Source organism: Microtus pennsylvanicus, chromosome X (assembly GCF_037038515.1).
Source record: "Microtus pennsylvanicus isolate mMicPen1 chromosome X, mMicPen1.hap1, whole genome shotgun sequence".
NCBI lineage: Eukaryota > Metazoa > Chordata > Mammalia > Rodentia > Cricetidae > Microtus > Microtus pennsylvanicus.
In genome coordinates this window covers 40,722,620-40,750,546 of record NC_134601.1, presented here as the reverse complement: position 1 = coordinate 40,750,546, position 27,927 = coordinate 40,722,620, and the positions used below count along the sequence as shown (strand labels likewise).

General features: G+C 38.0%; 1 protein-coding gene across 7 annotated transcripts in view; it reads left to right on the top strand.

Moving 5' to 3' along the window:
- The first annotated feature begins 5,754 nt into the window (after positions 1–5,754).
- Alg13 (ALG13 UDP-N-acetylglucosaminyltransferase subunit) overlaps positions 5,755–27,927 on the top strand; it is a 55,796-nt gene continuing 33,623 nt past the window's right edge. Inside the window, exons 1-7 of one of the 7 annotated variants that reach the window (XM_075958772.1) lie at positions 5,784–5,905; positions 7,839–7,897; positions 11,068–11,206; positions 23,785–23,868; positions 25,437–25,487; positions 26,148–26,194; positions 26,801–26,873. In XM_075958772.1, coding sequence (XP_075814887.1) covers positions 23,839–23,868; positions 25,437–25,487; positions 26,148–26,194; positions 26,801–26,873 — 201 coding nt within the window. In that variant the 5' untranslated portion in view covers positions 5,784–5,905; positions 7,839–7,897; positions 11,068–11,206; positions 23,785–23,838. Of the gene's footprint in view, positions 5,906–7,734; positions 7,898–11,067; positions 11,207–13,926; positions 21,005–22,836; positions 23,185–23,784; positions 23,869–25,436; positions 25,488–26,147; positions 26,195–26,800; positions 26,874–27,927 lie in introns of those variants that run through there. The other 6 variants (XR_012909088.1, XM_075958771.1, XR_012909089.1 and 3 more) reach the window with 6 other exon arrangements.

The following is a 27,927-nucleotide window of genomic DNA, read 5'->3' as shown; positions in this document are numbered from 1 at the left end:
ACTGACTTATTGACTACAGGTGGCCTGGCTTAGTTGTTATGGTAACTGGACCTGGCCTCTTACCCTACCTTGAGTAACATGATTACAGGTGTAACATGATTACCTTGCTGAACTGATGAGTGATTTCTAACAAATGCATTGCATTTACTTACTTATGTGGGTCTGTATGGGGGTGGTGGTGCGTGTGCTGTGGTGATCGTTTCACAAGCTTGGAAGACAACTTTCAGAAGTTGGTTCCTTACCCTTATCATGTGGGCCCTGGGGATCGAACTCAAGTCATGAGGCTTGGAGGCTGGTGTTTTTCCCCCTGACTCACAAAGTAGAATCTCTATTGCATGCTAGCAAAATTTGATGCAGATAGAATAAAACAAAAATAACATAACTTAAACATTCCTGAAATCTTGAGGTATTGTAAAACATCAAAGTTATGACACCAAATTCATCTAAGCACTTCAAAACTGTCAAAACAAGGTTTGGTAAAATGAGGTCGGATTTACCTGCCATAAAGCTTTGCCTATTAGAAGTCTTTTTTTTTGGGGGGGGGTTTTTTTGGTTTTTTGAGACAGGGTTTCTCTGTGGTTTTGGAGCCTGTCCTGGAACTAGCTCTGTAGACCAGGCTGGTCTCGAACTCACAGAGATCCGCCTGCCTCTGCCTCCTGAGTGCTGGAATTAAAGGCGTGTGCCACCATCGCCCGGCCTAGAAGTCTTAAGTAAAAGATCATTTCTCCCACTCTTCGATGCCTTGAGTAGTGAGTGATACAGCTAGTTACTCTTCACTATAATCTATTAAAACAGTTGTCCCCAAAACCCATAGTTGTGTGACCCAGATGTGTAATCCCATCATATCAGTTCAAGGACATCCTCAGCTCTATAGAGAGTTCTAAGCCATCCCAGGCTACCCAAAACAATGTTGTAAAAAATTCAACAACAGCAACAAAAAACAAACCCACAAATTAACCCATCAAATAAAACTTCAGTTTCTGACTTGTACAGCAAGGACAAAAGGAAAACAAAGACCAAAAGACCAGTGTTATGATTTTGATATTGTTTATCATAGCTGATTGTTTCTGTTGTCTCAGTTTCTTTTTTCTCTTCAAATTTTGATTATGTTAGAATTTTTATGAACTGTTGGTAAATGAATCTACCACTATGATCTTGAAGAAATAGGACATAGCCTGGTGGTAAGGTCCAGCATGTGCAAGGCCCTGGGTTTGATCCCCTGTACCACCACCACCACCACCACCACCACCACAACAACAACAACAACAACACAACAAAAAACTGGGCAACTTATACTGAACATTTTGAACCTCACTGAAATACAAGTTAAGCCATTTTTTTTCTCTATGGTTCTTCACCAAAATAACTCAATAATAGTATTATTTGAACTAAGACTTGACTAGTGCAACTAGAAAATAATCATTCTGAGCCAGGTGGTGGTGGCACATGCCTTTAATCCCAGCACTGGAGAGGTAGAGGTAGGTGTATCTCTGAGATCGAGGCCAGCCTAGTCTATAATAGCTAGTTCCAGGACAGGTTCCAAAGCTACAGAGAAACCCTGTCTCAACCACCCCCCAAAGAAAATAGAAAGAAAAAGAAAATAATCACTTTGCCATTCCTAAAACAAGAGAAGAAGAAGAAGAAGAAGAAGAAGAAGAAGAAGAAGAAGAAGAAGAAGAAGAAGAAGAAGAAGAAGAAGAAGAAGAAGAAGAAGAAAAAGAGCCATTTACAACATTTGGAGTAGGAGGAGTTAGAGAAATAGTCCAGTTGTGGCAAGTTGACAAGAACACAAAGATCCATAAAGCACAGTTGTATAGCAAATGTGTTATAATTTCAACTTTTCATCTTTAATAATACATTTACTGTAGTAATACAGAAAAAATACACTGAAAGTTTTTTTTTAATATTTATTTATTTATTATGTATACAACATTCTGCCTCCATATATGCCTGCAGGCCAGAAGAGGGCACCAGACCTCATTACAGATGGTTGTGAGCCACCATGTGGTTGCTGGGAATTGAACTCAGGACCTCTGGAAGAGCAGGCAATGCTCTTAACCACTGAGCCATCTCTCCAGCCCTACACTGAAAGTTTTTAAATATTTTTTAAATTTTATTTTTTGTACATCGGTACTGTAACGGTATCAGATCCCCTGGAACTGGAGTTGTGACAGCTGTGAGTCACTGTGTGGTTGCTGGGAATTGAACCAGGGTCATCTGAAAGAGTAGCCAGTGCTCTTAACCTCGGAGCCATCTCTTCAGTCTCTGAAAGTTTTGATGAGCAATAGAAAATGAAAAAAATCTAAAGGCACCTCATTGATTCTGTTATGAGCTGTGTTAAAAAGACTAAGACGACGCATTTCTGGCTTATCATTGTTTAAAGCTTATTTGCTGATACTGCTTTATATTATAATCTAGGATCTCACGCAAGTGCTCTACTACTGAGCTATATATACCGTTAGCTCTTCCTAATTTTCAACTCAGTGAAGATGTATTGAGCATGAGCTGCATATATACTAGGATTGTATACATACTCAATTTAGAGATGGTTTGCTTATACTTTCTAGCTTTGAAGATTTTATAGTCCAAAGGAGAAGAAAGCATACAGGTGGATTAAATACCGAGAATTATGACAAAAGAGCAACTGAGTTTAGGGACCCCGCCTTGATGTTATTCTACTTCTCAATAAAACTTTACTTAGGTCGGGCGGTGGTGGCGCAAACCTTTAATCCCAGCACTCGGGAGGCAGAGGAAGGCGGATCTCTGTGAGTTCGAGGCCACCTGGTCTACAAGAGCTAGTTCCAGGACAGGAACCAAAAGCTACAGAGAAACCCCGTCTCGAAAATCCAAAAAAAAAAAAAAGAAAAGAAAAGAAAAAAAAACGAACTTTACTTAGGCCAGGCAGTAATGGTGCACTCCTTTAATCCCAGCCCTGGGGAGGCAAAGGCTGGTGGATCTCTGTGAGTTCAAGGCCAGCGTGCTCCACAAGAATTAGTTCCAGGACAGGCTCCAAAGCTACAGAGAAACCCTCTCTCAAAAAACAAAACAAAACAAATAAACAAACAAACAGAAAAAACAAAACTCTTGGGTACTGCGGACCACCAGACCCTGAATTTCTTGTAAACAACTTGTTTTCTTTGCTGCAGCTGCTCTGAGCAGGAGACCCTGATGGCTGGGGAGTGAGTTCTGATGATTTAGCAGCTGAAAGATCGGGAGAGCTGGGGCGTGGCTAGAGCCCTAAGTAAGCTGCCCCTGAGCGTGGTAAAGTGGGCATTCTTGGAATTCTTGTATCAAGGATGACCCTTGTCCAGGCGTTTCCGTGAGTGTGTTTTTAAATCTTCTGCCCAGGTCCTGTAGCAGGTAGCGAGTTAAGTGCAGAGTGAGCCATTGTAGTTTTACAAGTTGAAGCCCTCAGAAAGATCACCCTCAGGAATGGTCTAGTTTTACACAAAACAAAACAAAAAACAAAGCAAACACCCCCCCCCCCAAAAAAAAAAACCCAACCTCTTACTTGGTAAGACTTTGAATAAGAAAAGGTTACAGAAATAAAAAAAAAAAAACAACTACCAACAACCTAAAATATTGACGTTTTAAAAATTTCTAGAATTTAGTGGCTGGAAAGATGGTTCAAGGTGTAAGATCGTTTGCTGCACAAGTGCAAAGACTTGAGTTGGATCCCAAGTACCCTAGTTAAATTATTCAAGGCCTCTAGCACTTGTAAAGCCAGTACTTTTGGGGACAGAGACTTGAAGATCACTGGTGCTTGCTGTACAGTCAGCCTAGCTCCAGGTTCAGCGAGAGACCCTGTCTCAAGGGAGTATGGCAGAGTGCTAAGGACAGATACCTGATAGCATCCTCTGGCCTCCACACTGGCACTTGGACATATGTCCTCGTGAACATATACCACACTCACATACACCACAAACATTTCTCTTAATATCGTTGAATTCCTTTTCTTCCTCCTCTCAACAAGTTTTTGATATAGCATTGATAAATTCCAAAAGATTTGTTTACCGTTGGAGTAAACCGAAAACCAAACCAAAATAATAGAGGAAAACAGATTCTCTGTGCCTTGTGCTGTCTTTGTTGCTATTTCCTTTGTTTGGGGGGAAAAAGTCTTGTCTGGAAGTTATTTTATTATTATTATTTTGGTGTTTTTCGAGATAGTTTTTTTTTCTGTGTAGCTCTGGCTGTCCTGAAACTAGATCTGTAGACTAGGCTGGCCTCAAATTCATAAGAGACTGATCTGCCTCTGTCTCCTGAGTGCTGGGATTAAAAGTCTGGGCCATCAGGCAGGTCTAAAAAAAATTTTTTTTTTTTTTTGGTTTTTTTGAGACAAGGTTTCTCTGTGTAGCTTGGCTGTCCTGACTCACTTTGTAGACCAAAAGGCTGGTCTCAAACTCAAGAGATCCACCAGCTCCTTTCAGAGTGCTGGGATTAAAGGCACATGCAACCACCGCCTAGCCTGTCTTAAAAATTTGTCCTTGCGGGCCAGTGGTGGCACATGCCTTTAATCCCTACACTCGGAGAGGTAGAGGCAGGCGGACCTCTGTGAGTGCAAGACCAGTTTGGTCTACAGAGCTAGTTCCAGGACAGCCACAGCTACACAGAGAAACACTGTTTCGAAAAAAATTAATCAACTTGATTAAACAGGAAATCCACTCACTCAAAGCTGGTTAAAACGTTTTCTTTTTTGAAACAATGTTTCTCTGTGTAGCCCTGCCTGTTCTAGAAACTTGCTCTGTAGACCAGACTGGCTTCAATTAAAGGTGTTTACCAGTACCACCCACCCTGTTTCAAACTTTTAATGTTTCTTTCTTTCTTTCTTTTTTTTTGAAACAAACTTTAAAATGTTCTGAACTAGGCCTGGGGCCATAAGTAATTAGGACAGCAAATGGCTCACCTCACTACTACAGAAACTTCAAAATAAGACAAAACCCTAAACTAGAAAAATATTGGTTATTCTTTTACAAAAGTCATAGCCCTTCGTAGCAAATACGTATTTTAATTTTCATGTATACTTGGTGATTTGTGATGGGTCTGTTTACTTGCTTTTGGAATCAGGGCCTCATGTTGCCCAGGCTGACCTGGAAATTCTGATCCTTCAGCCTCAGCTTCCCAAGGGCTGGGATAATGGGGATGAACTACCACCTGATGTTTTTTACAATCTTTAAGAAAAGTTGGCTTTTTATTTTTATTTCTTTATTTAGAGGTAGGATCTCACTATATATTCCATGCTGACCTTGAGCTCCCAACAATCCGGTTGCCTCTACGAGCCAGGACTGAGAGTGCACTTCAAAGATCTGGTAAGATTTACCTGAGAAAAGCTGTTCTTTCCTAAAGGCAAAGGGCACGCCAGAACAAAGAGCGGTGGACGTTTACGATGTCAAGCGAAAAATCTCAATCCTATCAGGGAAAGATTTGCGCTATTCAAACAATGCCTTCTGCACAAGGTCTAAGTAGGTGTTGGGGGTTTTTCTTTTTCTCAGTAGACAACAATTAGACTCGGCAACCTCCAACCTACCCCGTTATCCGGGGGGTCCGACTTTTTGACGGAGCCCAAGGGTGTTTATATGCAAATGTGTAGGGGGCTCAGGAAGTTTGCCAGACGCGCGGCTGAACGGGGGGGGGGGGGGGAGGGGCGGGGACGGAACCCCTCCCCGCCCAGGAGAGGTCCCCGCCCCCCACCTCGCAGCCGGTAGTCACGGGACCCAGGGCCACAACGGTTTACTCCTCCCACTCCCACTCCCTTGCTCGAGCCGACGTCGGCGTAATTCGCCGACGTCACGTCCGCTTTAGGAATTCCGAATCTGGAACCCGCGCGATGAAGAGAGCGTTCGTGACTGTTGGGACCACCAGTTTCGACGACCTCGTCGCTAGTGTGGCCGCTCCGGATTGCGTCGAGGTAAGTCCGGCCCAGGGCTCAGCTGTCTCAGCTCCGCTGCCCTTCTCTGGCCGCCGCGGTCAGAAGGAAGCGTGGCAGCTGTTTCTCGGGTACCCGGCGCCCTGCCCCAAACCTCTTTAGTCCCCCTCGGGTTTCCTTCTCCGTCCCTCCGCGACCTCAGTGTCCCGTCCCCTACAGCCAGCTCTCCACCACCGCCAGGCCTCCTTTCGCTCTTTGCTGTGTTCTCACAGCCATTCTCCACTCGACAGGCCCCATCTCAGCCTCTCTCCACCACCGCCGTGCCCCACCCCCTGCGCTGTCTACCGCTGCCCTGTCCCACTCCCGGCGCAGTCTTCCCTCTTCCCCCACCGGGCACCCTACCCCGTTCGCAGTCTCCCTCACCCCCAACCCCGTACCTCTCGGCCGGGCCTTGTCCCCTCCACTTTAGAGTCTCTACTACCCACGCCTTCGCTCCCGTGGCTGGGTCGCTCCCCGAAGCCCTGTCGGGCCCCTCCGGACACCTTGGTCCGCGACCCTTCACCTCTCTGGCCACTAATGGCTCATTCCTTGTTGCCTCGGCCCGCGGACCCTCAGACTGGACACGGGTTGCCCTGAGGCGCCGGCCTGTGGACCTCACCCCTGTCAGGCAGGCTACGGTTTTCCCCTTGGTGTCTGCCCAGGCTTCATCTTAAGCCGATTATATCGTTCCCCGATCCCCAGCGCCTCAGTTCGAGACCCCCGCCCCTCCACGGCGGGTAATGGTTTCCCCGCAGCGTCTTTGTGACACACCCCCAGGTTGATAATGGTTTCCCTGCCACGTCTACGTCTGCGACCCCCCTCCCCCAGCCAGTAATGGTTTGTCCGCAGTCTGCGACCCCCCTCCCAGCCAGTAATGGTTTGTCCGCAGTCTGCGACCCCCCTCCCAGCCAGTAATGGTTTGTCCGCAGTCTGCGACCCCCCTCCCAGCCAGTAATGGTTTGCCCGCAGCGTCTCTGTCTGTGGAACCCCCCTGCCAGTAATGGTTTGCCCGCAGCCATCTCTGTCTATGGATCCCCCACCCAGTAATGGTTTGCCCAAAGTGTTTCTGTCTGCTGACCCCCCCCTCCCCCGCCGGTAATGGTTTGCCTGCAGCCATCTCTGTCAATGGATCCCCCCCCCCCCAGCCAGTAATGGTTTGCCCAAAGAGTCTCTGCGGACCCTGCCCCACCCTGCCCCACCAGTAAGCTCTCTTTGCGACCTTCTACTCCAGCCAGTAATGGTTTCTCCACAGCACCCCTAGTCTTCTCTCTGCCCCCAAACAAATTGCCCCCACTCTTTGAGCAGGTAAAGAGGGTCTTCCCCTTGGGGTGGCTCCCTCCGCCTAGTGGCTCCTGTCCTACCCTACTAGTTTGCCCCTCCCTGCTCAACTTGTGAGATGAACAGGCTCTTCCCAAGCGGGCGGTGGTGGTGCACGCCTTTAATCCCAGGACTCGGGAGGCAGAGGCAGGCTGATCTGCAAGAGTTAGTTCCAGGACAGGATCCAAAGCTACAGAGAAACCGTGTCTTGAAAAACAAACAACAACAACAATAAATGAAACAGGCTCTCCCCTTGATTCCCGCCTGGTTTCCGACTCCTCATTCAAGGTATATTGTTTTTTTCTGCCCTCTGTGAGCTTGCTGGCAGTGAGGTTCCCTGGTGGTACCTGGACAGGGGCGGGCAGGGAAAGGACTAATTTTGAACGCTAACTGGTCAGTTAGGTTTTGTATAGTTGCGCCCTTCACTTGAGCAGCAATTTGGAGGTTGCTTAACTGCTGTTCATGAAGGATTGATCTCATTTAAAAGGACTGCATTTTCTTATTTCCTGTTCTAGATCCTCAAGAGTCTCGGTTACAACCAACTTGTCCTCCAAATTGGGAGAGGCACAGTGGTTCCTGAACCATTCCGTACTGAGTCATTCACTCTGGATGTTTACAGGTATAAGGATTCTTTGAAAGAAGACCTTCAGCAAGCAGATCTTGTCATCAGCCACGCAGGTAAAATGTCTGAGCATCTTGGTTTTTTTTTTAGATTTATTTATTTATTTTCTGTATATGAGTGTTCTATTTGCATGCACACCTTTATACCAGGAGTGGGCATCAAATTCCACTAGAGATGGTCGTGCGCCACCACGTGGTTGCTGGGAATCCAACTCAGGACCTCTGGAAGAGCAGTCAGTGCTCTTAACTGCTGAGCCATCTTTCCAGCCCCAGAATCTTGGGTTTTTATCTTTGATTAAGAAAACACTTACCGGGTGATGGTGGCCCACGCCTTTAATCCCAGGGAGGCAGAGGCAGGCGGATCTCTGTGAGTTCGAGACCAGCCTGGTCTACAGAGTTAGTTCCAGGACAGGCTACAAAGCCACAGAGAAACCCTGTCTCGAAAACCCAAAAATAAATAAATAAATAAATAAAATAAAATAAAAAACAGACACTTTAACCTTTTCAGACTGAATTTACAAGGACTAGAGATCTAATTCAGGGCACATGCTTAGCATGTGGAAAGATCTGGTTCCAGTTCTTACCACCACAATTAGGAAAGCCAGGCCCCATGGCTGTAATTCTTGCCCTTGAGACGAAGTGGTGAAGGCCAGCCTGGGCTACTTGAGACACTTTCTTAAAAATCTGTAAGTTAATTACACAGAATAATTCATGGCAGCTTCATTTTAATATAATTATTTGATTTGAATGTATCCATTGATAACTTTAGTGGAGAGAAGGATATTTCTAGACAAGAGTGTATAAAGCTATTTTTGTCCACTTTTATAGTACAAAACTCTAAACAGAGGGGAAAGATAATGTATTCAATGATCATAACAAATTGTGAATTTGTTTTTTTTTTTTTTGTTTTACCGAGACAAGGTTTCTCTGTAGCTTTGGAGCCTGGAACTAGCTCTTGTAGACCAGACTGTCCTCAAACTCACAGATCTACCTGCCTTTACCTCCCAAGTGCTGGGATTAAAGGTGCATGCCACCACCTGGCCAGATTGTGAATGTAAAATTAGTATTTAGGCTTAGATCTAAAGGACATTAAGCCTTTTCAGTAGTAGGTGTGGGTTGTAGTAATAACCATTTAAGGATTGTCTTTTTAGCACTTCTGTTGAATATATGTAAAATAGATGCAGTAAAATATTATTTATTTTTGAATAGGATATGGTAAGAAAATTAAAAATTTTAGAGTTATAAATTGTGTATTCAGAGACATAAGCTAATAGATTTAGAAAGTATATTGTAGCCTAGCCTTAAGAGATCAAACTAACGGAGTTCCTGAGATTTCCAGTACTCTTAGAAAAGATGTTTTGGGGGAACAGTGCAGTTTTTTGTCTGCTATGGGTATTTGTGGGTGACATGGTGGTTTTTCTAAAGACTTGATTTGAGGAGAGAAAACTTCTTAGAGATAGATGTTACTGCTGAGCAGCGGTGATTTAATCCCAGCACTGGCAGAAACAGGAGTTCAAGGTCAGCCTGGTTTTTGGAGTGAGTTCCAGGCTAGCCAGGGCTACTGGAGAAACCTGTCTCCAAAACCAGAAAAACAAGAAAAGTCATTATTAGCATCCACATTTTGTTAGGTGTGAGGTAACTGAGACACATGGATGTTCAGTAATTCGTAGTTGTAGAATATAACAATTTAGCAGCAGAGTCTGTCTTAATTACTACCCTAACACTTACAAAAAGGGTTTATTTACTCTAAATAGTCTCTAATAGTCCTCCTAAATGTCATTTACTTGTGTGTATGGTTGCAAGTGTGCCATGGCATGTTATGTGAAGGTCAGAAGGCAACTTGTGGGAATTGATTCTCTTTACTCTGGGGTTTCCATGGTGGGAGCTCAGGTTTTCAGGCTTTGTGACATGTGTCTGCTCAGCCTTCTCCCTAGCCCTCTAAGGAATTTTAAATCTCAAAGTAGAAGTGATCATAAAATTTGCACATTCGTGGTGATCTAGTCATGACTATCTTGGGAATAGCCTTCAGGGGTAAAAGCATAAGGACTGTTTTCTGTTTTAGTACTTGTCCTATTATAGGCTAGCCTTTAAAAATGTAAGAAAAATTTAGTGCATTTATTTGTTTTCTTCCTCTACCTACCTCTCTTCCTCTCTCCCCTGTCCTTTCCTCTGTGTGTGTGTGTTGTCTTCTACCATGTGGGCTCTGGGGCTATCTTAAAAACTCAATAATTTTTAAAAATCACCTTTATTTTTTGTATCTGGTATGTGTGTGTCTGATGTCGGTCCGTGCATGTGCATCTGTGTGATTGTGTGTGTATGTGTGAGTAATACATCTGTGTGTGTTGAGGCTAGAGGTAGACAATGGCTGTCTTACTGGGTTGTTCTCCACGTTTAGTTTATATATATAGTTTCACTATGTAGTCCTGGCTTGCCTAAAATTCAATATGTAGACCAGGCTGGCTTTGAGCTCACAACAATCTGTCAGCTTCTGCCTCCTGAGTGCTGGGATTAAAGGTGTGCTCCCACTGGTTTTTAATATGTATTTCTTAGTTGTGTGTATTTGTACACCCTGGATGGAACTGGAGTTACAGGTAGCTATGAGAGCCATCTCTAAGCTTTCCACATTATTTTTTGAAACAGGGTCTCACTGAACCTGGAGTTATCAGTTCAGGTCACCTGATAGGTTAATGAACTCCAGGGATTTCCTGTCTCCTTCCTCCCCTAATTGGTGTTACAGATTGAACTCAGCTTTTAATGTGGGTGTCTTCAGGGCATAAACCTGCCTTTTCTGTTCATATTTGGATAGAAGTGAAGTTGTTAATGGTAGCAGCTAGGGATTTGGTAATCTCAGAGCTCTGGAGGTTGTATGTATACAGGACAGTATTGTAATGGTAAGTTCAATGTCAGCCTGGACTTTGTAGCAAGTTTCAGGCAAGATTAGGATGTAGACTTTCTATTCCCCTCCCCTCAAAAAACATTAGAGAAAAATTAGTTGGTACGTTTTCTTTTTGTTGATGATACAGAGTCTGCCTGTATGACCCATGATGCTCCTGCTTTAATCTCCCACATGCTGGAATTTGGGGCATATGCCACTAAACTTAATGTTTGTCATTTTTAAGAAATAAGTAAAAGGTTTGGTTTTATAATTTTACTGACTGATTTTAGAAATAAAACTATGATAGTGTATCATAAGTTAAAAAAATGATTTAATAAGTTATTTTTTGTAGGTGCAGGAAGTTGCTTGGAGAGTCTGGAAAAAGGCAAGCCACTTGTGGTAGTTGTAAATGAAAAGTTAATGAACAATCATCAATTCGAATTGGCAAAGCAGTTGCACAAAGAAGGACATCTCTTCTATTGTACCTGCAGGTATACTAGAGACTGATCAGTTGAACTCTTGCCTTTAATTCCTTCCCAGCTGTTACCCACCTGTCTAACCTTTTGACTTTTACACTTTTCACACACTAACCTCTTATTTGTCTTAGCTTTGACTTGGTTCTGTGTTGTCTTTTTCTGTATTCATGGCCAACTCTGTGTATGTGAATTTGAATGTCTGAAAGTGCGTATGGGTGTGCAGATTTCCAAGAAACAAAGTTTTATAGTTCACTGTTCAGGTTTTCAGTGTTCAAAGAAGGTGTATGCTTATATTAAGGACTAATTAATTCAGTTATTTGGACAGTTTCATATATATGAGTTTTAGTTGTTAAAGTTTGACTTTTAGTAAATCCACTGGAAGCCCATATATTCATTCACATTTTCTCTTCTACTTAATAAAAAGTTGGTACTTTTTTAAGTGCTTGGGTTACAGTGACAAACATAATATTTACATTATGGTGCTAAAGTTTCACATGATGAACTATGCTAGAAATAAAAAGACAGGACAATGTTGTAGCTGGGATAAGGAAGAATTAGGTAGATTTCAGGAGAGGCTTGACAAATGACCTGATGTTTGAGGTTAGTCCTGAATTAGAAGGAAGAACCAATCATATGAAATTCAAAGACAAGGGAGCTTGAGTTACAAAACCTTTAATTTAGGAATGAACTTGGCGTTTGGAATGCTTGAGGAACAGGGAAGGTTGGTATGGTAAAAGCATAGTGACCAGGGAAGAATGAATATGAAGCTGGGAGGGCATAAGCTCATTTAAGAGTTCTAATTTTATTTTATGTTTAATGAGAAGCCACGGAGCACTTTAAGCAAAGGGATCTTTGGTAAGGAGTATTGTTTTATCAGCATCACAGTAGAAGCTTGAAGAAAAATGCTGTTTTTCTGTTAGTTCTTCTTTGGGACACTAGAAGCTTGCCAAAGGGCCAGGTCAGTAATTCCCAGTTGCTTAATTTTAAAAACTTTTCTAACTTGATATTTTAAAAAAGTAATCTCATAAAGAAATTAATTGTATGTCTATGTCTTATATTAAAGTTAGAACATGGTAAGTGTGTCTTTGGATTTTACTTTTGTTTCTTTTTTTTTTTTTTTTTTTTTTTTTTTAAACTTTTATTTATTTATTTAACTTTATTATGTTTGTTGGTGTGAAGGTGTCAGATCTCATGGAACTGCATTTTCAGACAGTTGTGAGCTGCCATGTGGGTGCTGGGAATCGAACCCGGGTCCTCTGGAAGAGCAATCAGTGCTCTTAACCGCTGAGCCATCTCTCCAGCCCTACTTTTGTTTCTTTCAGACATTTGGTGTATACCTGTGCATTCATTAAGTATGAAACACTTGTTATGACATGCTTATTTAGACATTTGGTATATACATACATATATATCAGTGAACTAAGCTTGATGTTTTCAGTGGGAGAAGACAGATTTAGTCAGTGATTACTATTCAAACTGTAAAACTGGTAGTGTGCTTAACTATAATGATGAAAGAAAGGAAATGTCTTGGTAAAATGACTCAGAAGAAAAGCTAGAAATTAGGAACAGTTCAGATAATTGGTGTATCTGCCTTTAAGTACTTGATACTGTTAAATGTTGACAACTTCATAGGAACAGATCTTCCTAAACAATGTATCAAAGTTAATATTTCTAGGGGCTGTTGAAAAGGAATTTCATTCAAAATGTGTTCACTTCTATTTTTTTTTGGAGATGATCTCTGTATATAGCACAGGCTAACCTTGAGCTCCTGATCCTTCTGAGCTTTAGAGATGATAGATAGGTATGGGCTACTGTCCCCAGCTAGTTAGCTCTGAATTTTTTTTGTTAGTATATTATAAAATACAAAAAATAGATTTTTTTAAAAAAATATATAAAGACATCCTAACTTTTTTTGCAGGACGAAATGGCTGTATGCTTCCTTTTTTTTTTTTGAAAAAAAAATATTTATATATGTGTGCTGTATTGTGGGCCTTAAAGACAGATGACAACTTTGAATTGTTCTCTCCTTCTACCATGTGTGTTCTGGGGATTGATTTCACCGTTTTCAGGCGTGGTGATAATTACTTTTACCCTCAGAGCAATTTCTTTGCCCTCTCCCTATCTTTTAAACATTTTTAGAAACTATTAATTTTAGAAAAGTCATTTCTGATAGTATCAAGAATCATTGATTATATTTTACCCAAACCTAGGTTGGATGGTGGTATGTCTGTTCAAATTTAGTTCACTTGTTTAAGTTTCTGAAGTAAGTTTTATGCTGTTTAGAACCTTATTTCCAACATACATGATGACTACATATTGATTAGTTATGAATTCATGGTAATTTTCAGTAAGTTTTCTTACAGTCGATATGCATGTTATTTAGTATAATAACTCTAGCTTTCTTTTCTGATACCTATTGTTTTGGTTTCATTTATTCTGTTTTTATAAATTAACTTTGCTTTATTTTATGTTTGTGTGGTTTTGGAGAGTATTAAAAAGCAGTATAATTAAAATTTCTTTGAAACGACATTTCTGAAACACTTCATTTGACTGAACTAAAAATGTCTATTCAATTTATCCAATATTTTATGGTACTCTTCGTGTTGGCAATAGTAGTGTGTATATCCCCATAATATTAAAATTACAAAAATTCACAGTTCATTCATCAAATGGGCAGCAGATAAGCTATGAAACTTTCTCTCATGCTACCTGATATTTTTCTTCTTTTGTTTTAGCACGCTTCCTGGGCTGTTACAGTCAATGGATTTATCAACACTGAAATGTTATCCTCCTGGCCAGCCAGAAAAATTTTCTGCATTTTTGGATAAAGTTGTTGGATTACAAAAATAAACTCTCAACACTTTAAAATACCCCTAAATCCAGTTCATGAAATGTGATAAAATCAAAATAAGTTTATGAAATGCATTTGTAGAACAATACAAATTAATATATTTACTATAAAAATAGAATATATAGAGAATTTTGTGGCATAAACATTGCAGTTGGGTCCAAATCCTAATCAGTAAATTTATGAAGCTTCCCTAACGTTGAGTATGTAGTGATGTAGTGAGTTCCTAACTTTGAAAATGTAGTCTTCACAGTTTTGTCCTAGAATCTTAAATGGATATCTGATTGCTTAAGCAACAACAACAAAACCCAGCAAAAACAACCTGGGCACACCTTTGAGGCTTAGGCAGGTGGATTTCTGAGTTCAAGGCCAGTCTGGTCTACAGATTGAGTTTCAGGGCAGCCAGGGGTACACAGAGTAATTCTGTTTCCAAAAACTGAAACAAACAAAAGCACAAACTGAAAATATTGAAAAATGTTAGTAGAAATCAGATATTAGTAACATGTTACTTTGAAGAAAAGAATAAAATGCTAACAATGTAACATTTGGTGAGAAAGTCAGCATCTGTTGGTTTATAATCTTGAGACAGCTTTTTTTTGTATTATGCAGAGAAAAATGGGTTTACTTTGTGGGAGCTAATAGTTATCTGAAAAAGATGATCAAAGTAATTGATCTAGTGTACTTCAAGTAAGTTTTTTTCTGAAGAATAAAGTAGATATAAGTTCACCTTTTGAACTTCTGATCCTTCAAGTGTTGAGATTACAGGCACACACTACCACACCTGATATTTGTTCCTCTGAGAAGGGCTGGGGAGATGGCTCAGTGAATAAAGTGTACTTGGTGCACAAGTGTGAGGACCTGAGTTTGCATCCTCATAATCAACATTAGTCAGGGATGGTAGTGTGTATCTAGAATCCCTTTGCCTATGATGAGATGGTAGATGGAGACAGAATCCCTTGAAGATAATGGGCTAGCCAGCCTGGTGTTCACAACAGTGAGTGGCAAAAAGAGACCCTGTATCAAACAAGTTGGAAATTAACCATTGAGCTTGAGGTTTTCCTCTTCTACCAGCTGACCATGGCACACATCCCTACATTCACATGAATGAATGCATACACACATGTAAGTAGAATGTGATAATCTTATCAGTGCTTTAAAGAATAGAGAATAAATCCAGAGATATAACAGTATGACTTGGTTGTTTTTTATTTACATTTTTAATTTTGTGTGTGTATGGATATGTTCATGTGTAAGTCAGAAGACAACTGGGATGTTTCTGTCCTTCAGCCATGTTAGTCCCTAGGATCAAATGTGGGTGTCTAGGCTTGGCACAGGACACTTGCTGGCAATCCATGTCATTGGTCTATTCATTTGGATAGACATAGTAGGGTTTGAACTTAACGACCTCACACATGCTGGGTAATAGGCTCTACCACTGAGGTACTATAATTCACATCTGGTGGCCGAAGCGAGCTCAGTAGTTGAGTTGTATTTCAGAGGACATAAGTTTGGTTCTTAAAAATATATGTTAACTTAGAGGGCACGGGTTCTATTATAAATATCCACATGGCGGGGTATCCTACCCCCTCTGCCTTTGTGGACACCAGGCATGTGTGTGGTGCACAGATATACAGAAAAATAACTACATGAAAACACAAAATTAAATGCCTTCTACAGTGATGAAATGTATGACAGAATTTGGCAATATTTATGTTTTATAAAAATTATTTTACAATTGTGTGATATGTATAATTGCTTAAATGCATAGTTTTTAAATTACAAGAACTCAGTATATAAAATTTCTGAGTTTGGTCTCAGAACTTTTAAGATAATATATTTAAGTCTAATAGTTCATTGGTAGAAATTTTAGATACAGTTTATCCATAAAAATAGAAATTTGAAGGCTGGAGAGATGGCTCAGTGGTTAAGAGCATTGCCTGCTCTTCCAAAGGTCCTGATTTCAATTCCCAGCAACCACATGGTGGCTCACAACCATCTGTAAAGAGGTCTGGCGCCCTCTTCTGGCCTTCAGGCATACAGACAGAATATTGTATACATAATAAATAAATAAATATTTAAAAAAATAGAAATTTGAGAGTTTGGCATGATGGTGCTGTAATCCCAGCACTCTTGAATTCAGCTGTGCTACATAGTGAGTTTCAGGTTCTTCTGAGCCTATGCAGTAAGAAATTAAATCAGGTGAATAGATGGGATCGTGACTGTTAAAGGCATAACTTTTGTTTCAAACATTTTACTTGGTAATGCATTTGCATATATTAGACTTATTTTCTTGATTGTCCCTTACTTGGGTTAATACTAAATTTTACTGATGGTAAAAGTAGGTTCTTGAGGAAATACTCTGAATTAAAATTTTGGTGAGAATTAGATATCTAAGTGTAAATAGTTCACATTTCACATCTTCATAGGTGAGAATTAATAGTAATTATGCCTTTATTATATATAGTTATCCTTTTTAAGAAAATGTGCCTATTTATTTGCATGCCTGTGCTTGAGGAGGCCTGAGAACAAACTCAGGTTTTATCTCCAAATAGCATCTACTTCTAAGTTGATTGCTCCCTGGCCAGGTCACTTACTAGACTAGACGGGCTGGCCAGTGAGCACCTTGTTTCCACCTCAGTTTTGAGCTTATAATCCCATTGTATCATGTATTGCATTTTTATGTCCTTGGTGGGGCACTTGCTCAAATCCTAGCAAGGCACACACTACTAAGTCACATTCTTAGCCTTTCACCAGCTCTATACTAATTTTTTTTAATAAATTTATTTATTATGTATACAATATCCTGTCTGTATGTATGCCTGCAGGCCAGAAGAGGGCACCAGACCTCATGACAGATGGTTGTGAGCCACCATGTGGTTGCTGGGAATTGAAATCAGGACCTTTGGAAGAGCAGGCGATCCTCTTAACCGCTGAGCCATTTCTCCAGCCTTCTATACTAATTTTACAAAAGGTTTTTTATTTAACATCTAGAGATAAAAGCCTAATGTTTAATTGGTTTTTTAAAATACCTTTCTCATTTGAGAAAATTGTGGTCTGATGTTTATGTTGGTCACAGCCTTTTAAATGACTTTGTGGCTTGAACAACTAACCATAAAGAATCAGAAATAGTCTATTCAAATATACCTGGAAAAGCAACAGGCTTCCAATTCTTTAATACTTCATACTAGACCACATAATGTAGTTTTAGTTACTCAACAATCCTTTGTGGTATGTGGTAATATTTCTGACTATACCTTTGGTATTTTATATTATGAGATTTTAAGTCAAGATAATTTGAATTTTGCTTGACAAAATTTTTCAACATTTTAAGTTGTGTATTTTCTAAACTGAGGAAAAATACTAGAGGTGACAATTTGCTTAAGAAAACAGCCTTTTGACAGAAATACCATGAGAAACAACTTGATTGAGTCCTGCATTTTTTCTTACCATGGCATAATATTCGTTTTATGCTTTTATTTGTTTTGTTTCATAGCTAACCCAGGGATATTTTTAAATTTAAATTGTTAAAAGTTATCCTTTTTTTTTCAGTAGTAGTAATTCTATATACCAGGAGTTTCCTTGGTGCATGACAACCCTACTTAGAACTAAAACTTGGGATTCGCGTTTTGAAATTTATAAAAGTTCTCTGAGGATCAAGGGCAGAGGATTGCCTTATTTATTTTGGTATTTCAAAGCAAGGTTTCTTTGTGTTACAGCCCTGGCTCTAGCTTAAACTAGCCTTTCTTCTAGAAATGGCTGGCCTTGACTCAGTGCTGGGATTAAAACCCTGAGCCACCACTGCCCGGTTTAGAGAACTGTTTTAATTGACTTAATTCACTTTAAGACAATTATATAGACTATTAGAGATAAAAGATATTTGAAAATAGTACTGGCGTGTAAAAAAGGCTATCAGGTTTATATGTTACTATTTCTTATAAAAAACGATTTTAGTTGAAATATTTTTGAATAAAGTTAATTTTAAAGTCACTGGATAAGTGGAATGCTGTTTAATACTTTTTATTAGTGTTATTTAGATTTCCAGATATAAGGAGGCAAAAAAATGATTTTTGGGAAATTGATGCCATGGACAGATTCAGAAGTGACTTTTCTGGTCCTACAAAATTGAGCATATGAGAGGTTGATGTTATGAGATGATCTTGGAAACTGGGAATTTTAGATTTGATGGCTTATAGTTGGGAGTGAATGAGCTGGAATGGTTGGGAGGTCTAACCAATGAACTTGTTACAAGGTTCTGAAGCATAAAGTAGTCAGGTGTTTGTTGATTTCAGATACAAAGTTAAGTCAAAGGGCAATATAAAAAAAGTTAAGACTAAAGTCAGGAATGACTAAAAGTACTGTAGGCATTTTTCTTTTGCTGTTAGTGAGATAATAGCACTCAATTCATGTTCATGTAACAATTTGCAGAGATGACTAAATCTGCATATGCTCTGGTAAATGATGTATGGGTAGATTATTTGAAATTGGCTTTTGGAGAATATTTGGGAACATGTAATGATGATAAACGTGGTGAGCCAATTTTGTGCTGTACAAAATGATACCACATTTTTCTGGGGAAACTAGGGAAGAAAGAACAATAGTTATGTTTAACACTTGTTAAGTGCTTATATATTGGTACTTATTCAGTTTACATATGAATTTATTTAGCCTCTAGTAATCCTAAGAAATAGTTTCATTTTGTTCCATTTTGTAGATGAAGGGATCCAAACAATGGGGGATAATCTGGGAATGGTAATTGGAGCACTGAATTCTTAGTGCATGTTCATCATTTATTGGTATAATAAGATAGTGTTTTAAATTATATCAATATCCCCCAAATTGAACATTTATGTTAGTTATAGACGCAGGACCTGTTTGGGTTTTTTACATTGCTATTTTAAAGTGTACTATTATTCATAGACTTCATGGGGAAAAATTCTCCCAATTGGTTTACCTGATTACAAGTAAGTTATATGCTGTTGTTTTCCTTAAATATTTGTGTTTTGAAGTTATCTTCTGGTACTATTTTCTTCATGTCTTTCTTGGTATTTTCATCATTCTCAAAGTCTTTATTACTATATCTTCTGATAGCTCAACAAGCATTCCTCAAGAACCTTTAATATTGCTTATATAGGGATTGTGAATTTTAGAGATGGCAGTGTTTATTAAAGTTTTGGATTTGCCCTAAAATAATGCTTCAGAGAATTAGTAATAACTTGTAAAACACCTTGTTTTAGAATGATGGTTTTTAAAATGAACTCTGTGCTAAGTATAACAAGTGAGGACCATATAAAAATGTATGGTTACATTTATTAGAAATGTTCAGAATAGGTAAATCTAAAGATAGGCAGGCAACTACTGAGTTGGTGATATAGGGTAATTAGAGGATAATAGCTGTAAGAATAGGGTTTCATTTTCAAGTGACAGTTTTCTCAAATTGTGATGGATGTGTAACTCTGAATATATGAAAAATTATTTTAATTCTACACTTATGATGAATATTAGAAATTAACCATGTCCTCCCCACAGTGTTTGTGTAGCACTGGTTGTCCTGGAACTAGCTTTGCTGGCCTCGAAATTACAGAGGTACACCTGCCTCTACCTCCTGAGTGCTGGAATTAAAGACATGTACCACCACTTCCTGGCAAAATTAACCAGTTTTTTAAAGAGTATAATTCTGTAATTTTTAGTGAAACTGTTGGGAAAGATTTTCAGATTTTTATCTTTCTAAATGCTTGTTTATTGCCAATGCCTGTTCCACCACAGCCCCAGGTAACTACTAATGTGATTTTTATCTAGATTTGCCTTTTGGCATATTTCATATCACACCTTTTGTATCTGGCTTTTTAGGGCTGTTTTTTCCACACTCATGTTCACAGTTATTTTATATAGCCTTCCCAGTACCTGTGTAATTGTCTCATTGTGGTTTTAATTTGCATTTTTTATGGCTAATTATGCTGAACATCTTCTAACTACTTATTAGCCATTTTTACTCATTTCGCTTTTTAGACAGAGACTCTAGCCTAGATGGGCCTCAAACTCTTGTTTAGTGGAAAATAACCCTAAAATTCTGGTCTTACAGCTTTCTTCTAAGGCTGGGATATTATACACAAGGCAAGCATTCTGCCACCTTAACTATATTGTAACTTCCCTTTCATTTACCTTTAGTAAAACATTAAGATGTTTTGCCCATTGAAAAAAACTAGATTGGTCATTGCTAACTCTATATGTGTAGTAGAGACCAGCCTCAAACTATGTAGCAGCAGGTGGTTGTAAATGTCTGAAATCCTGACTCTACTACTGGAGAGCTGAGGTTAAAGCCCTGTGCCTCCATGCCACTTTTATGTTTTCCTGAGGATTGAACTTGAGGTTGCTAGCATGCTAAGCAAGCAGTGTATCAGCTAAGCTACATTCCTAGTCATTTTTTAATAATAATAATATATATATTCAATACAAATATTTCTTTGATAAATATATGATATGCATGTATTTTACCCTAGTTTGTAACTTCGGTTGTCACCTGTCTGACAATTTCATTTGTAGAGCAAAAGTTATTTTGTGAAAGTACAATCTGTATGCTTTTCAACAACTTTATCTAACCCAAGGTATTGAATGTTTTTTCTTAAAATATTTTTAAGAACTTTGATTTTATGTATTGATTTCCAAATATTTGTAGGTCAGAAGCTAAAATATACAATACAAAAGGGCACAGAGGGGCTCCCTTGCAGCTTTTCTCTTACTGTCTTAACCCTCCCTTGGGAAGCAGCTATCAGGATAAACACAGAAACTTTATAGATCTAGTCTGCTTTGCATTAACAAAACAAAGCCTGAGATTTAGGTCTAGGGTTAATTTTTGTATTACAAATGGCCAATTCTTGCACCACTTGATATAAATATTGTATTATCTATTGTATTGCCTTTGTTCCTTTGTCAAAAATAAATTTTGTCTGTTGCTTGGTTTCCTAGTACATACTTTTCTTTCTCTTGTCTTTTTGTTGAGGATTTTTCTGGTCTTTGTTTCTTGGTTTCCTCTATATTTTGATTGTCTTTCTCACCCCTTCCCCTCCAGTTCTTTTTTCAAATTGAAGTATATGAATAGGATTTGTTGAGGTTTTATGTATCCATGTTTAAAGTTCAGAAGATGTAAAGAATTTGTATTTTGTCTTTACTTGTAAAATATGACAAAATGAATCAACTTTTTAATTGTAATCCTAAATATGTCTTTCTTACTTGAACTAGTGATCTTAAAAAATGATGGTTTCCCTATAACCAAACAGTATAGTTCAGAACTTGTACAAAATTCTTGTATATTATGGTTTCTTTAGAAAAGAAACAAGGTAATATGAAATTGGTATGGTAAGGAAAGTCAAGATTTTATTCCTTATCATGATTTTATTTCATTCTTAAATTATAAGTGATGGTCCCTGTTTCTTCTATAGATAGCAGTCTTAATTACTGCTGACTCACATAGAAGAATAACAGTTTTGAAAGCTACTTTACGTTACAATGTCTTTAAAGTCAACGTTTTTCTTTGATTTAGAGTATACTATTTTTTTTTGCCAAACCCATGTAGCTAGGACCTTACATATTTAATTTAGTGTGTTATCACTGTACAAATAGGAAAAGTACAAGTTTAACATTTCTAGATCAATAGGAAAGAAAAGCTGTTGACTTATTTATTTGGGATGCTGGTATTGAATCTAGTGTACAAGAACCTAGTATGCAAGCTTTATTACTGAGCTGTATGCCCCTAAAACTTACTTTTTAACACTTTAAGTGTGAGGGTTGTATTTTGGCATTTAAGTAAAAATAGTACTTGATGTCAAAACAAAATAATAAAAATGGAGCCCCCCCCAAGATTCAGAGAATTTTTTTTTTCTGCAAAGTACACTAACATGTAACAACATGTCAAATATGTTAATGTGCCGTCAAATCTTAAATGTACATTTTTAAAAGTTTCTGTTTAAGGTATTTTCATTTTATGCTGCTTTCATTGTTTCCACTTTTTGAAGATTTATTTTTTAAATGCATATATTTGTGTGGGTATGTGCACTGTCTATGAGTGCAGATGCTCATGGGTACCAGAAGAAGTACAGTTGGTTGTGACCCACTTGGTGTGGGTGCTGGGAACTGAACTCTAGTCTTTTTGCAGCACATGGTTTTAGCTGCTGAGCCATCTCTAGCTCTCATTGTTTTCAGTTAAAAAACTCCCTGTTTTTGTTAGTACTCTGCAGCAACTTGGCATTCTTCAAGAATTATATCTGGATTTCCTAGTAGTATGAGTGGATTTATTTTCAGTGGTCCTTGTAGACAATTTTTTAATCTAGATTTGACTGAGTTGACTTTATTCTTATACCTGAAACAGTCGCTTGGCATTTTTACTTTTCTTTAAGTGATCTTTGTCCCAGCAGATGGAGGTCCCTCCTCTTCTCTTTGTCTTTTAAAAAAGATGTTCTTAGTACTAAAGAGAATTAGTTAAATACCCTACCCCTACTTCCTTTAAACTCTGGAGGGCTTCTGAAGGACAGAAATTATTTGGAAATTCTGGGAATGCTCTCAGTACTTTTCGTGGAGTAAGCTGTTTTACACACGTGAGGCTTTTTATAATCTTTGCAGCCTCTTGAAGTAACTTCCCCAAGCTTTTCTTCAGATCCCCAGAGTTCAGCTGCTTAGTCACTTTTTATGCCTTTAGCTGATTTTGATAGTCCTACCTTTCTGTAACTGTTTAATTTTTTTCTTCCCTTGTTTCTCAAGTTTCTTATTCTTTGGAGCATCTGCTCTTCGTTTTGTTTTTCCACAGGGTCCTGTCTTGTCCTGCGCCAGTCAGCCTCTTGCTTCTGCTTCTGGAAATTGCCAAGATTCTTCAGCCCTGCCGCACCTGCCTTCTGCCTAGACCTTGAGCTGTTTCGGATACCTGCCTACACAACTTGCCGCCATTGCCTAGTCCTCCCTGCATTCTGTGTTTTCTTCTTTTTCACCCCTCTGTTCCTTTCTCCTCATCCCATGCACAATGAATAAAGGATGGAAAAACTGCGGCCAGAAGTCTTTGAGTGAGGCATCAATGGATGAATATTTAGGCAGTTTAGGGCTGTTTCGGAAGGTGATTGCCAAGGATGCCTCTTGCCTTTTCCGGGCTATTTCTGAGCAGGTAAATATAAATATGACAACTGGATAATGTCTTGTTTGTAAGTTTTCAGAGTGAGATGTGCCATGTTCGAGTAGCTCCATCTGTAGCATACTGAAAGAAACAAAAGCGTTACTTTTTCTGTTTTTTTCAGTGATAATATCCAGGCCTGCCTGAAAAGTACAGTGAAATACTGTGCTATTGCTGATTAGAGCAATACTGTTTTCCTGTGCCTACTTTTCTGCTTTTCATTTTCAGTTTGTAATGGGGGAGGGGTAAATTAATGTGGGATTAAAGAAAACTTTGAAATGAATCTCAGTTGTTTGTAAGCGTGTCCTCCCTTTTGTTTTATGCATAAGAAAAAGATTAATAGATTGTACCATTATGGAGTTGAAAGTCTAGGAGAGAATTATTAGCCTTCAATCTTACTAGAGATGACCATTCGTAAGATGAGGCATGGCTTCTTGGCCTTTGGTGAAGACCAGGTGTAGTAACAGATGGACTTAATTTTTCTGTTTCCAACATGTGTTCTAGATTAGGAAACTAAATGTCTAAGTTCATTGTGTTAATTGAAAAGCTTCTATTTCAAATGACATGACAGTGAGCTAGTCTTATCTTTTATAGCTGTTTTACAGCCAGATCCATCATTTACAAATCAGGAGAGCTTGTGTCTCATATATGAAGGAAAATCAAGAAACTTTTGAGTCTGTAAGTAGAATATATGCACTGAACAGAGTTGTTGGTAATGTGTATAATAACTGGGCAAAATTTTTTTTGCATATTTGCCTCCTGCTTTTGGAGGTTTGTTTTCAATTTTCTCAACAGGTTTCAGTGAACTGTAAAATAATGTAAAGGCTTCTTTAAATCTTGTTGATCAGTTTTATCCACACCTGGGAAAAATACTGTTCCTGACATTGAGATGCAAGACTTAAGTTCTAATGCAGCATATCTCAAGTATTTTGTGCATACACATAACACTGGGGCTTTTGTTAAACTATACATTCTGATGCAGTAGGTTTGAGCAGAGGCTTCAGATTTCTGCATTTTAATCAAACTTGTAAATTAAGGGTGCTGTTACTTCCTAGACCACAGTTTGCTTAACAAAAGATGTGTTAAACATACTTTTCAAAGCTTGATCTTCCTCTCCCATCCCCCTAGAAAAGTTTATGCTGTATTTAAGTGTCTTTTCAGTAAAAATTAGAAAAAAATACCAGCCAATCTTAAGGGCACAAGGGCACCTTTGAGTGCGATAGATAAATTCATTATCTTAAATCTCTGTTATACATTACAGTGTATAATAATATATATTATTATAATATAATAATAACTGAAATACATTACAGTTCATGGTCAAAATTTGTGCTATTTAAATTACTCTATTTAGTTCATGCTAGGTATATATCAGAACTATAGAGAACGTGAGTTTTAATTCAGTTTTTTATAGAGGCATATTTTACTTACAATAAGATCATTCATTTTAAGAATAACAGTTTTAGTTCTGAGCCATTTTAAAAGTCATTGCAGCTGCCATCAAAAGCAAGGTAGACCATATCCACCACCAGCAAAAGTTTGTTGTGCCCAGGGCTTTTTTTTTGATACCAGTGAAATTCTCTTTATATTAGTTTAACTTTGTATACATGTCTCTTATCAAGATTTTATCCTTAATGATTGTTGGTCTTGCTTAATTGATTAAAATTGTAAAGTTACATAAAGTTGACATTTTATGTTTTTTTTTTCCCCGAGACAGGGTTTCTCTGTGGTTTTGGAGCCTGTCCTGGTACTAGCTCTTGTAGATCAGGCTGGTCTCGAACTCACAGAGATCCGCCTGCCTCTGCCTCCCGAGTGCTGGGATTAAAGGTGTGCGCCACCACTGCCCGGCTAAAGTTGACATTTTAAAAGAAACTGGAAGGTAAAAGCATTTGATGAAATTCACTAATATGTAGACAGCTTCCGAAATACCTTGTTTCACTCGACTTTTGTGTATATGTTGATCTGGAGGTGCTGTGAACTAGTCATTTAATCCCATGTACAGACTGCAGATTATATTTAAGACTATATATGTCTACATACATATACATATGAATGTGATAAAAAAAGAAGCCATGAATTTGATAGAGTGGGAAGGGGTATATGAGAGGGCTTGGAAAGGGAAGGGAGAAATAACAAATATAATCTCAAATAAAAGTCATTAGATACTGATATCTGTAGAATATAATCAGATTGCAGTAAAATCATTTATTTGGTTAAGTCAAGGTTTTTTTTGTTTTGTTTTGAAGTATGTGGAGGGATCTTTTGAGAAATATCTTGAACGGTTGGGAGATCCCATGGTAAGTTCAAATATGAGAATATCATCTTTTCATGGTTGTTTGAAATAGTAACCCAAACATACTTTTATGTCTATAATGCCTCAAAGTATTTAAATATTTAACTGTGTTGAATAATAATTATTGGATAAGAAGCGATGGCCTGTTTGTGTTGATTATTGAGAATTGTGTTGACAGTTTCTGTAGCCTGCTGAGTGTACACAGTGCTTGGGAGGACAATGTTGGGAAACACTTAAAGCTTTTTCGCTGTAATGGGAAAGAAGGATGGTAATGTTTACTAATTTTTAAAAATTAATATTTTCCTGATTTGAAGTTCTTTTTTGCAGAAGGAAGATTCATAATAATTTAGAAATACTTCTATTTGATGATAGTAATCAATTTTTAGTTAAATGACATTTAGTAAATACTCTGCCACCTTTTTTAAAATAGTAGTTATACTTTTTATACTTAAAAAATCATGTAGTTATTACCTTATGGTTAAGTAGAATTTTGGGTCCATTTGAGTTTATATCATAGAGTTGCTAGCTATCTTAATTTTCTCATTCAGAACAAATTACAGTGTGTTGTACAAATACTTTTCTTGAAATATCAAATAGCTGAAAAATGTTGTAAACACTACTTAATAGTTCTGAAAGTTTATCAAAATTCTGTATTTATATTTAGGAGAGTGCTGGCCAGCTGGAATTAAGAGCTCTTTCTCTAATTTATAAGTAAGTTGTACCAGAGGGAAAATATGAACATGAGTGAGAACGACTGTGTATAATTAAGATTTCTGTCAGAGTCCCTTTAGGACAGGTTAAATTTAAAATCCATTTGATAGAGTTCTTAGGTGAAGAACCTTATTACTGGTTCTGTCCTAGAGTTTGTGTGTCTCTTGGAAAGGAAGATTAAATGTAAGCCAGGTGTCCTGGGACTTGCTTATAATAGTAGAACTGAGCAAGGGAGGCTGAGGCAAGATGATGCTGAGTTTAAGACCACCTTGGGGTACACAACAAGATGTTATCTCAAGACAAACTAAGAGGCTGAAAATGCTATACTGGTAATATTTCCAGTAGGAAACCAGGATAGCTGTCTTTTAAAACTTATGAATGCTTGACTTTTTAAAAAATATGTTGTCACTAGGGTAGTGTCATTTCTATTGTAAAGTTAGAACAAAAAAATTTAGATACTTCAATAATCGAATGATCCTTCAAATGTTCACATTAGGTTTTGATAATAAAACTTCATGGGGAAATTAAGAAAAGTCTTACAGTTATAGCTATCTTATATATATACTAAGTAATCTCTTCCCACCTACCTTTGTTTTCTACCTGTAGTCGAGATTTCATTCTTTACCGGTATCCTGGAAAGCCACCAATACATGTCACAGATAATGGCTTTGAAAAAAAGGTAAGAAAATGAATGTTGACTGAAATATAGTTGAATGATGCTGCTGGTTTACCACAATACTAAGAAATAAGCCTTCTGACATAATTAGTTGAAGTAAATTTTGGACATCAGTGCACTTATCTCTTAATACTAACTTTAAAAATTTTAAGCGAAAGTATGAAATAATCAAAATTGTTGAAGAAATAGCATGTTCTTGTGTATATTTGAGCAGTAGACAGCTTCAGATGAGATTTGGAAATTTAGATCCTATTCAGGGATCTTCAAACTTTCTATTTCCCTATGCTTGATTCTGAATTTTTTCTTAGAGGGTAATTCATAGAATAATATTGTGAATATCTGTATATTCACCATCTAGTAGTTCTTATCTTTGTACAGTTACATTTTTAAATGAGTCTTGTTCATTTTGTGGATATCGACATAGTGGGAACTGTTGTCTGTTAGAACCGTAAGAATATAGAAATAATGAGAATGTTGTATGTACAAGCTAAAGTAGCATATTTTGAGACATGCATAGGGTTAGTATATAATTAGGAAAATGATATAATATCTAATTTCCATTGCTGTATTGCATTGCTTTTCATTTTTTAATGTATCTATATAAAATCTTTCTAATTATGTAATGTACAGAGCTGGCATAATTTTTATTTTATGTATATGTTTTGCCTGAGTGTATAATCTGTACCACATGTGTGCCTGGTTCCTGAGGAAGCCAGAAGGAGATAGCAGATTCTCTGGAACTGCAGTTATGTGGGTGTTGAGAATTGAGCTTGGGCTCTCTGGAAGAGCAACTAGTGCTCTTCATCTCTAATCCATTTCTGGAGTCCCTTAAATTCACAGTGTGTAAATAATCAAAGTGTTTGATAATAAGAGGAAACATTGCCCATGGAAAATGCGGTATACTTAATACAGGAAATAAATGAGTGTTAAATAAACAGTAAAATAAATTTGAGATCCATTCCAGAGCCTACAAAATTAACATAAATAAATGAAATTAAGAAAACTTGTCTGGTTGAACTCTAAAGAACTTTTCCATTCATTGAATTTTTTGTTAGCA